Source organism: Panulirus ornatus, chromosome 22 (assembly GCF_036320965.1).
Source record: "Panulirus ornatus isolate Po-2019 chromosome 22, ASM3632096v1, whole genome shotgun sequence".
NCBI classification, from domain to species: Eukaryota; Metazoa; Arthropoda; class Malacostraca; order Decapoda; family Palinuridae; genus Panulirus; species Panulirus ornatus.
In genome coordinates, this window is record NC_092245.1 from 2,978,727 (window position 1) to 2,991,257 (window position 12,531).

A 12,531-nucleotide genomic window follows, 5' to 3' on the forward strand; every position below is an offset into this window, starting at 1 on the left:
GCATCTTTTGCACAATCCATCACTGATTCCCTAAATACATCCCATTCCTCCCCCACTCCCCTTACTTCCATTGTTCTCACCTTTTTCCATTCTGTACTCAGTCTCTCCTGGTACTTCCTCACACAAGGCTCCTTCCCAAGCTCACTTACTCTCACTACCCTCTTCACCCCAACATTCACTCTTCTTTTCTGAAAACCCATACAAATCTTCACCTTAGCCTCCACAAGATAATGATCAGACATCCCTCCAGTTGCACCTCTCAGCACATTAACATCCAAAAGTCTCTCTTTCGCGTGCCTGTCAATTAACATGTAACCCAATAACGCTCTCTGGCCATCTCTCCTACTTAAATACGTATACTTATGTATATCTCGCTTTTTAAACCAGGTATTCCCAATCACCAGTCCTTTTTCAGCACATAAATCTAGAAGCTCTTCACCATGTCCATTTACAACACTGAACACCCCATGTATACCAATTATTCCCTCAACTGCCACATACTCACCTTTGCATTCAAATCACCCATCACTATAATCCGGTCTTGTGCATCAAAACCACTAACACACTCATTCAGCTGCTCCCAAAACACTTGCCTCTCATGATCTGGAGGAAGTTACGTGTTTTAGATATCTGGGAGAGGATCTGGCAGCGGATGGAACCATGGAAGTGGAAGTGAATCATAGGGTGGGGGAGGGGGCGAAAATCCTGGAAGCCTTGAAGAATGTGTGGAAGTCGAGAACATTATCTCGGAAAGCAAAAATTTGTATGTTTGAAGAAATAGTGGTTCCAACAATGTTGTATGGTTTCGAGGCTTGGGCTATGAATAGAGTTGTGCGCAGGAGGGTGGATGTGCTGGAAATGAGATGTTTGAGGACAATGTGTGGTGTGAGGTGGTTTGATCGTGTAAGTAATGTAAGGGTAAGAGAGATGTGTGTAAATAAAAAGAGCGTTGTTGAGAGAGCAGAAGAGGGTGTTTTGAAATGGTTTGGGCACATGGAGAGAATGAGTGAGGAAAGATTGACCAAGAGGATATATGTGTCGGAGGTGGAGGGAATGAGGAGAAGTGGGAGACCAAATTGGAGGTGGAAAGATGGAGTGAAAAAGATTTTGAGTGATCGGGGCCTGAACATGCAGGAGGGTGAAAGGCGGGCAAGGAATAGAGTGAATTGGATCGATGTGGTATACTGGGTTGACGTGCTGTCAGTGATTGAATCAGGGCATGTGAAGCGTCTGGGGTAAACTATGGAAAGTTGTGTGGGGCCTGGATGTGGAAAGGGAGCTGTGGTTTCGGGCATTATTGCATGAGAGCTAGAGACTGAGTGTGAACGAATGGGGCCTTTGTTGTCTTTTCCTAGCGCTACCTCGCACACATGAGGGGGGAGGGGGATGGTATTCCATGTGTGGCGAGGTGGCGATGGGAATGAATAAAGGCAGACAGTGTGAATTGTGTGCATGGGTATATATGTATGTGTCTGTGTGTGTATATATATGTGTACATTGAGATGTATAGGTATGTATATTTGCGTGTGAGGACGTGTATGTATATACATGTGTATGGGGGTGGGTTGGGCCATTTCTTTCGTCTGTTTCCTTGTGCTACCTCACAAACGCGAGAGACAGCAACAAAGCAAAATAAATAAATAAAAAAAAAATAAATAAATATATATTATCCCTGGGGATATGGGGAGAAAGAATACTTCCCACGCATTCCTCACGTGTCGTAGAAGGCGACTAAAGGGGACGGGAGCAGGGGGCCAGAAACCCTCCCCTCCTTGTATTTCAACTTTCTAAAAGGGGAAACAGAAGAAGGAGTCACACGGGGAGTGCTCATCCTCCTCGAAGGCTCAGATTGGGATGTCTAAATGTGTGTGGATGTAACCAAGATGAGAAAAAAGGAGAGATAGGTAGTATGTTTGAGGAAAGGAACCTGGATGTTTTGGCTCTGAGTGAAACGAAGCTCAAGGGTAAAGGGGTAGAGTGGTTTGGGAATGTCTTGGGAGTAAAGTCAGGGGTTAGTGAGAGGACAAGAGCAAGGGAAGGAGTAGCACTACTCCTGAATCAGGAGTTGTGGGAGTATGTGATAGAGTGTAAGAAAGTAAATTCTAGATTGATATGGGTAAAACTGAAGGTTGATGGAGAGAGATGGGTGATTATTGGTGCATATGCACCTAGGCATGAGAAGAAAGATCATGAGAGGCAAGTGTTTTGGGAGCAGCTGAATGAGTGTGTTAGTGGTTTTGATGCACAAGACCGGATTATAGTGATGGGTGATTTGAATGCAAAGGTGAGTAATGTAGCAGTTGAGGGAATAATTGGTATACATGGAGTGTTCAGTGTTGTAAATGGAAATGATGAAGAGCTTGTAGATTTATGTGCTGAAAAAGGACTGGTGATTGGGAATACCTGGTTTAAAAAGCGAGATATACATAAGTATACGTATGTAAGTAGGAGAGATGGCCAGAGAGCGTTATTGGATTAAGTGTTAATTGATAGACGCACGAAAGAGAGACTTTTGGATGTTAATATGCTGAGAGGTGCAACTGGAGGGATGTCTGATCATTATCTTGTGGAGGCAAAGGTGAAGATTTGTGGGGGTTTTCAGAAAAGAAGAGAGAATGTTGGGGTGAAGAGAGTGGTGAGAGTAAGTGAGCTCGGGAAGGAGACTTGTGTGAGGAAGTATCAGGAGAGACTGAGTACAGAATAGAAAAAGGTGAGAACAAACGAGGTAAGGGGAGTGGGGGAGGAATGGGATGTATTTAGGGAAGCAGTGATGGCTTGCGCAAAAGATGCTTGTGGCATGAGAAGAGTGGGAGGTGGGTTGATTAGAAAAGGTAGTGAGTGGTGGGATGAAGAAGTATGATTATTAGTGAAAGAGAAGAGAGAGGCATTTGGACGATTTTTGCAGGGAAAAAATGCAAATGAGTGGGAGAGGTATAAAAGAAAGAGGCAGGAGGTCAACAGAAAGGTGCAAAAGGTGAAAAAGAGGGCAAATGAGAGTTGGGATGAGAGAGTATCATTAAATTTTAGGGAGAAGAAAAAGATGTTTTGGAAGGAGGTAAATAAAGTGCGTAAGACGAGGAGCAAATGGGAACTTCAGTGAAGGGGGCTAATGGGGAGATGATAACAAGTAGTGGTGATGTGAGAAGGAGATGGAGTGAGTATTTTGAAGGTTTGTTGAATGTGTTTGATGATAGAGTGGCAGATATAGGGTGTTTTGGTCGAGGTGGTGTGCAAAGTGAGAGGGTTAGAGAAAATGATTTGGTAAATAGAGAAGAGGTAGGAAAAGCTTTACGGAAGATGAAAGCCGGCAAGGCAGCAGGTTTGGATGGTATTGCAGTGGAATTTATTAAAAAAGGGGGTGACTGTATTGTTGACTGGTTGGTAAGGTTATTTAATGTATGTATGATTCATGGTGAGGTGCCTGAGGATTGGCGGAATGCTTGCATAGTGCCATTGTACAAAGGGAAAGGGGATAAGAGTGAGTGCTCAAATTACAGAGGTATAAGTTTGTTGAGTATTCCTGGTAAATTATATGGGAGGGTATTGATTGAGAAGGTGAAGGCATGTACAGAGCATCAGATTGGGGAAGAGCAGTGTGGTTTCAGAAGTGGTAGAGGATGTGTGGATCAGGTGTTTGCTTTGAAGAATGTATGTGAGAAATACTTAGAAAAAGAAATCGATTTGTATGTAGCATTTATGGATCTGGAGAAGGCATATGATAGAGTTGATAGAGATGCACTGTGGAAGGTTTTAAGAATATATGGTGTGGGAGGCAAGTTGTTAGAAGCAGTGAAAAGTTTTTATCGAGGATGTAAGGCATGTGTACGTGTAGGAAGAGAGGAAAGTGATTGGTTCTCAGTGAATGTAGGTTTGCGGCAGGGGTGTGTGATGTCTCCATGGTTGTTTAATTTGTTTATGGATGGGGTTGTTAGGGAGGTGAATGCAAGAGTTTTGGAAAGAGGGGCAAGTATGCAGTGTGTTCTGGATGAGAGAGCTTGGGAAGTGAGTCAGTTGTTGTTCGCTGATGATACAGCGCTGGTGGCTGATTCATGCAAGAAACTGCAGAAGCTGGTGACTGGGTTTGGTAAAGTGTGTGAAAGAAGAAAGTTAAGAGTAAATGTGAATAAGAGCAAGGGTATTAGGTACAGTGGGGTTGAGGGTCAAGTCAATTGGGAGGTAAGTTTGAATGGAGAAAACTAGAGGAAGTAAAGTGTTTTAGATATCTGGGAGTGGATCTGGCAGCGAATGGAACCATGGAAGCGGAAGTGAATCATAGGGTGGGGGAGGGGGCGAAAATTCTGGGAGCCTTGAAGAATGTTTGGAAGTCGAGAACATTATCTCGGAAAGCAAAAATGGGTATGTTTGAAGGAATAGTGGTTCCAACAATGTTGTATGGTTGCATGGTGTGGGCTATGAATAGAGTTGTGCGCAGGAGGGTGGATGTGCTGGAAATGAGATGTTTGAGGACAATATGGGGTGTGAGGTGGTTTGATCGAGTAAGTAATGTAAGGGTAAGAGAGATGTGTGGAAATAAAAAGAGTGTGGTTGAGAGAGCAGAAGAGGGTGTTTTGAAATGGTTTGGGCACATGGAGAGAATGAGTGAGGAAAGATTGACCAAGAGGATATATGTGTCGGAGGTGGAGGGAATGAGGAGAAGTGGGAGACCAAATTGGAGGTGGAAAGATGGAGTGAAAAAGATTTTGAGTGATCGGGGCCTGAACATGCAGGAGGGTGAAAGGCGTGCAAGGAATAGAGTGAATTAAAATGATGTGGTATACCGGGGTGGACGTGCTGTCAATGGATTGAACCAGGGCATGTGAGGTGTCTGGGGTAAACCATGGAAAGTTGTGTGGGGCCTGGATGTGGAAAGGGAGCTGTGGTTTCAGTGCATTATTGCATGACTGCTAGAGACTGAGTGTGAATGAATGGGGCCTTTGTTATCTTTTCCTTGCGCTACCTCACACACATGAGGGGGGAGGGGGTTGTTATTCCATGTGTGGCGAGGTGGCAATGGGAACAAATAAAGGCAAACAGTATGAATTATGTACATGTGTATATATGTATATGTCTGTGTGTGTATATATGTGTGTACATTGAGATATATAGGTATGTATATTTGCGTGTGTGGACGTGTATGTATATACATGTGTATGTGGGCGGGTCGGGCCATTCTTTCGTCTGTTTCCTTGCGCTACCTCGCTAACGCGGGAGACAGAGACAAAGCAAAATAAATAAAATAAATAAATAAATATACAAAAACGCCCAAATACGCCCATACAAATACATATACGCAGACATATTCATACTTGCTTGCCTTCATCCATTCCTGTCGCTTCCCTGCCCAACAGGAAACAGCAACGCTACCCCCTGCTTCAGCGAGGTAGTGCCAGGAAAACAAAGAAGGCCACCTTTGTTCACACTCAATCTCTAGCTGTCATGTTTAATGTACCGAAACCACAGCTCCTTATCTACATTCAAGCCCCACAGACCTTTCCATGGTTTACCCCAGACGCTTCACATGCCCTGGTTCAGTCCACTGACAGCACGTCGACCCCGGTATACCACATCGTTCCAATTCATTCTATTCGTTGCACCCTCCTATATGTTCAGCCCCTGATCACTCAAAATCTTTTTCACTCCATCTTTCCACCTCCAATTTGGTCTCCCACTTCTTGTTCCCTTCACCTCTGACACACATATCCACTTCGTCAATCTTTCCTCACTCATTCTCTCTATATGTACAAATCATTAGCATTACTGATGGGAAATTTAAATTTAAAAGTGAGTAATGTTGCAGTTAAAGGTATAACTGGGAGGTATTGGTATTCAGCAAAGTGAATAGAAATGATGGACAGCTTGTGGAGCTGTTTGATGAAAAAGAGCTTGTGGCTGGGAATATCTGGTTTAATACGAGGGACATACACAAGTATACAAATGTGTGTAGGAAATAGGGCAAGCGGGCATTAATGGATTACATTCTAATGGATAGGCATACCAAAAAGAGACTCTTGGATGTGAATGTGCTGAAATGGGCAGCTGGTGGGATGTCTAATCATTATCTGGTGGAGTCAAGGATGAAGATTTGTAGTGGTTTTCGTGAAAAAGAGGAAAAGATATGATTAAGAAGAAGGTGGTGAAAACAAGACTTGAGTGAAGAATACCAAAAGAAATTGGAAACAGAATGGTAAATAGTGAGAGAAAACAAAGCTAGAGGAGTGGTATGTATTTAGGGAAATGGTGCTGGCACGTAAGAGTGAAGAGAATAGAATGCTGGATGTGGAAGGTGAGCAAGCGAGAAAGGGTAATGAGTGATGTGACGAAGTAAAGTTGCTAACGGTATGATGGAAAAAGGTTGCTAATTAAAAGAGAAAAGAGAGGCATATGAGTGGCACTTACAGAGATGAAGTGCAAATGATTGAGATGTGTACAAGAGAAATCAGCAAGAGGTCAAGAAGAGGCAGGAGTTAAAAAAGAGGGTAAATGAGAGTTAGAGTGAGTGAGTATCAGTGAATTTCAGGGAGAATAAGGTGTTTTGGAAGGTTAATGGTGTGGTATGCGGAATGTGGGAAGTGGGCAAGTGAGACAGGGTAGTGGCTGGTATAATGACGAAATTGCTATGAAAAGAGAAACGAGAGGTATATAAGCGTTACTCACAGGGATGGAGTGCAAATTCTTGGGAGATGCACAAAAGAAAGCAGAAGAGGTCAAGAAGCAGGTGCAAGTGTTAGAAATAAAAGGGCAAATGAGAGTTAGGGTGAGCAAGTAACAGTGAATTCCAGGCAGAATGAGATGTTTTGTAAGGACTGGGAACATCGTTGAAGGGGGCAAATGGGAAAGTGGTAAAAGGTAGTGATGAGGTGAGTAGAAGATGGAGTGTGTATTCTGAAGGACTGTTCAATGTGTTTCATGACTAGGTGGAAGATGCAAGATGTTTGGGTCGGGGTGATGCGCGAAGTGAGAGTCAGAGAGAGTGGTTTGGTGAAGAGAGAAGAGATGGTAAAAGCCTTACGTAAGAGGAAATGTGGCAAGGCAGCTGGCGTGGGTAGTAATGCAGTTGAATTTCTTAAGAAAGGATGGGACTGTGCTCTTCATTAGTAAGCTAGAACTTTCACTGTATGTATAGATCATAGTAACGTGCCTGAGAACTGGCAGAATGAATGTAAAGTGCCTCTGTATAAAGACAAGGGGTAACAAAGGAAAGTGTTTGAACTACAGAAGCATAAATCTTTTGGGAATACATGTTAAGCTGTATGGGAAAGTAGCGACTGAGAGGATGAAGGAATATACAAAGCATTAGTTTGGGAAGGAACAATGTGATTTCAGGAGTGGCAGAGGATGTGTGATGAATACACAGAAAAACAGGTTTTATATATGGCATTTAAAAGCATATGAAAGCGTTGACAGACATGTCTAATTGGAAGGTCTTGCGTAAACATGGTGTGGAAGGAAAGCTACGAGAAGCAGAGAAGTTTTATCGAATATAAGGCATTTGTACGAGTAGGAAGAGAGGCGAGAGGTGGTTCCAGGTGAAGGTTGCTCTGCAGCATAGGTTTGATGTCACCAAGGCTGTTTAATTGTTTATGGTTGGGAGAGAGGGGTGAAGAAGGTAAAAGCAAGGGTACTGGAGAGTGGGGCGAATATGCAGCCTCTAAAAGGTGAAGGGGGCCTGGGGAGTGAGGCAGTTGCTTGTATTTTCAAGTAAGAAACTGCAGAAGGTAGTGACTAAGTATGGGAAAGTAGGATAAAGGAGGAAGTTGAGAATAAATATGAATAAAAGCAAAGTAATTAGGTTCAAAGCAGGGCCGAGGGACAGGTTAGTTGCTGTGTGTTTGAATGGAAAGAAAATTGCAGGAGATACAATGATTTAGATAACCAGAAATGGACAAGATAGCGAATGAAACAACAGAAGTGAAGTAAGTCATGAGGTGGGTGAGGGGGCAAAGGTTCAGGGAGTTTTGAAGAATGAGTGAAAAAGAGGTCGTTATGTAGAAGAGCAAAACGGCTATGTTTGAAAGAATAGTAGTCCTAGTGTTGCTATCCGGATGAAATGAATGGTTACAGACGAGGACGTGCTGAAGAGAGTGGATGAACTGGAAAAGAAGTTTTTGGGGATAATACGTGGTATGAAGTGGTTTGGTCAAGTAAGAAATGAGAGGATAAGTGATGCAGTAATGAGAGAGCAGAAGAGGGTGTGCTGAAATGGTTTCAACATATGGAGAGAATGAGTGAGGAGAGGTTGAGAAAGAGAATATACGTGTCAGAAGTAATGGATACAAGGTAAAGGGGTAGACCAAATTGGAGATAGAAGGATGTAATGAAAAAGATTTTAGAGTGATCGGGGCCTGAACATGCAAGAGGTTGAAAGGCGTGCACAAGACACCGTTAACTGGAACGATATGGTAAACAGGGGGTGTGTGCTGGCAATGGACCGTACTTGGTCGCGTGATATGGTCGGGCTAAACCATGGAAAGGTCTGAGACTTGGTTGTGGATAGGGAGCTCTGGTTTCTGTGCATTGCGCATGACAATTAGAGGATGGATGTGACCGGATGTGGCCTTTTTTACATTTTGATAAATTCATTGAGCACTTGGTGTCCTCTGGTTCCCACCTCCCATTCAACACGTAAAAATATTACGTACATTGATACGGATCATGTTATGCCTGTCATGTTATTGTATACCCCTTTGCACTCCTTTATTGGGGCTCCTAAAGCTTTGTGGCTCCAATCCATGAAAGATATAGAAAATGGGGGACTACTTTGGAGCTAGAAAGTTCTTATTGAGACTCCTCTTTTCCATCTACTGACCATAATATTGCCTTGACGAAAGTGACTCCTCACTCATGTTGTGGCATTTGCCGGCAGAGTCCGGTAACACTTACAATACCTGTTACATACAGATGGAAATTATTCTTAATATGAATCATCAGTTAGTACCAACTTGCCTTTCTGAAGTCATACAACAAAATTCGTGCATAATAACCTGGAAAAGAATGCTGGATAACTACACGTATATATCATGCAATGAAAGATATCAAATGCACATGGCCTGTGGGTTAAAAGGAACCAATATACCAAAACTTGCATTTACAAGTAATAGAATCAAAGAGAATACTACACTGATTAATAATCCAACAAAAATATGCTATGATTGTGGTACTGACATGCGAGGGTCATGACCCAGACAGCAATGCGGTAGTAACGGGTCTTCACGGTGGGGTCATTGTTGCTAAGGCCAAGCCCAGTCATAATGGTTGCGAAGATATCCAACAGCAAGCAGATAACACACAGTGCTGCACTGGCCATGATGTATGCTGCAATGGAAACATTAGACATTTCAAAATTTCCATATCTATATTACATTGGGTGTCTATGCTGTGAAAGACAAACATCTAAACGCAAACTCATCAGAATTTGCCGCACATATTGGAAAAATATTACGCAAACTCTGCTATATCTATATTACAAATGGCGTTCAAGAAATGACTTCTTGTCAATGATAAACATCCACACAAATATTCACCAGAATACGTTCCACATACAACATACCATAAGACCCATTATGCCCAAGATGTAACGCTCATACTGAAGACACTGAAACTACATAACCTTTTAACCACTCCATCATTGCATCTATGAACTGACATTTCCTACCACAATAACAAAGCTCAAGGTCGGGGTATGTAACGAGGTTTAGTGGTGTGAATGCCTGCGCAGGGTATATGCTCAGCTGCCTCTCCAGGTATGAGATAGGAAAGTATCATATAGTTTGAAAAGTTGCTATAGCCATACAAATATATATATATATATTGATTGAAAGGGTGAAGGCATGTACAGAGCATCAGATTGGGGAAGAGCAGTGTGGTTTCAGAAGTGGTAGAGGATGTGTGGATCAGGTGTTTGCTTTGAAGAATGTATGGGAGAAATACTTAGAAAAGCAAATGGATTTGTATGTAGCATTTATGGATCTGGAGAAGGCATATGATAGAGTTGATAGAGATGCTCTGTGGAAGGTATTAAGAATATATGGTGTGGGAGGAAAGTTGTTAGAAGCAGTGAAAAGTTTTTATCGAGGATGTAAGGCATGTGTACGTGTAGGAAGAGAGGAAAGTGATTGGTTCTCAGTGAATGTAGGTTTGCGGCAGGGGTGTGTGATGTCTCCATGGTTGTTTAATTTGTTTATGGATGGGGTTGTTAGGGAGGTAAATGCAAGAGTTTTGGAAAGAGGGGCAAGTATGAAGTCTGTTGGGGATGAGAGAGCTTGGGAAGTGAACCAGTCGTTGTTCGCTGATGATACAGCGCTGGTGGCTGATTCATGTGAGAAACTGCAGAAGCTGGTGACTGAGTTTGGAAAAGTGTGTGGAAGAAGAAAGTTAAGAGTAAATGTGAATAAGAGCAAGGTTATTAGGTACAGTAGGGTTGAGGGTCAAGTCAATTGGGAGGTGAGTTTGAATGGAGAAAAACTGGAGGAAGTGAAGTGTTTTAGATATCTGGGAGTGGATCTGGCAGCGGATGGAACCATGGAAGCGGAAGTGGATCATAGGGTGGGGGAGGGGGCGAAAATCCTGGGGGCCTTGAAGAATGTGTGGAAGTCGAGAACATTATCTCGGAAAGCAAAAATGGGTATGTTTGAAGGAATAGTGGTTCCAACAATGTTGTATGGTTGCGAGGCGTGGGCTATGGATAGAGTTGTGCGCAGGAGGATGGATGTGCTGGAAATGAGATGTTTGAGGACAATGTGTGGTGTGAGGTGGTTTGATCGAGTGAGTAACGTAAGGGTAAGAGAGATGTGTGGAAATAAAAAGAGCGTGGTTGAGAGAGCAGAAGAGGGTGTTTTGAAGTGGTTTGGGCACATGGAGAGGATGAGTGAGGAAAGATTGACCAAGAGGATATATGTGTCGGAGGTGGAGGGAACAAGGAGAAGAGGGAGACCAAATTGGAGGTGGAAAGATGGAGTGAAAAAGATTTTGTGTGATCGGGGCCTGAACATGCAGGAGGGTGAAAGGAGGGCAAGGAATAGAGTGAGTTGGAGCGATGTGGTATACCGGGGTTGACGTGCTGTCAGTGGATTGAAGCAGGGCATGTGAAGCGTCTGGGGTAAACCGTGGAAGGCTGTGTAGGTATGTATATTTGCGTGTGTGGACGTATGTATATACATGTGTATGGGGGGAGGTTGGGCCATTTCTTTCGTCTGTTTCCTTGCGCTACCTCGCAAACGCGGGAGACAGCGACAAAGTATAATAAAAATAATAATATAATATATATATATATATATATATATATATATATATATATATATATATAAAATATATATATATATATATATATATATATATATATATATATATATATATATATATATATTTTTTTTTTTTTTCTTTTAATCTATTCGCCATTTCCCGCGTTAGCGAGGTAGCGTTTAGAACAGAGGACTGGGCCTTAGAGTGAATATCCTCACCTGGCCCCCTTCTCTGTTCCTTCTTTTGGAAAAAAAAAGAAAAGAAAAAAAGGGGACAAAAAGGGGAGGGAGCGGGTGGCTGGAAATCCTCCCCTCTCGTTTTATATATATATATATATATATATATATATATATATATATATATATATATATATATATATATATATATATTTATATATATATATATATATATATATATATATATATATATATTATATATATATATATATATATATATTTTTTTTTTTATTTTTTTATTTTTTTTGTAGCTGTCTCCCGCATTTACGAGGTAGCGCAAGGAAACAGACGAAAGAAATGGCCCAACCCACCCCCATACACATGTATATACATACGTCCACACACGCAAATATACATACCTACACAGCTTTCCATGGTTTACCCCAGACGCTTCACATGCCCTGATTCAATCCACTGACAGCACGTCAACCCCGATATACCACATCGATCCAATTCACTCTATTCCTTGCCCTCCTTTCACCCTCCTGCATGTTCAGGCCCCGATCACACAAAATCTTTTTCACTCCATCTTTCCACCTCCAATTTGGTCTCCCACTTCTCCTCGTTCCCTCCACCTCCGACACATATATCCTCTTGGTCAATCTTTCCTCTCTCATTCTCTCCATGTGCCCAAACCATTTCAAAACACCCTTTTCTGCTCTCTCAACCACGCTCTTTTTATTTCCACACATCTCTCTTACCCTTACGTTACTTACTCGATCAAACCACCTCACACCACACATTGTCCTCAAACATCTCATTTCCAGCACATCCATCCTCCTGCGCACAACTCTATCCATAGCCCACGCCTCGCAACCATACAACATTGTTGGAACCACTATTCCTTCAAACATACCCATTTTTGCTTTCCGAGATAATGTTCTCGACTTCCACACATTCTTCAAGGCTTCCAGAATTTTCGCCCCCTCCCCCACCCTATGATCAACTTCTGCTTCCATGGTTCCATCCGCTGCCAGATCCACTCCCAGATATCTAAAACACTTCACTTCCTCCAGTTTTTCTCCATTCAAACTCACCTCCCAATTGACTTGACCCT

The 12,531-nt window shown here is 42.4% G+C and overlaps 1 protein-coding gene across 1 annotated transcript in view; it reads right to left on the reverse strand.

Moving 5' to 3' along the window:
* The window catches only part of LOC139756499 (uncharacterized), a 257,963-nt gene that overhangs the window by 78,815 nt on the left and 166,617 nt on the right, over positions 1–12,531 (reverse strand). The window contains exon 3 of the mRNA XM_071675942.1: positions 9,163–9,312. Coding sequence (XP_071532043.1) covers positions 9,163–9,312 — 150 coding nt within the window. The remainder of the gene's footprint in view (positions 1–9,162; positions 9,313–12,531) is intronic.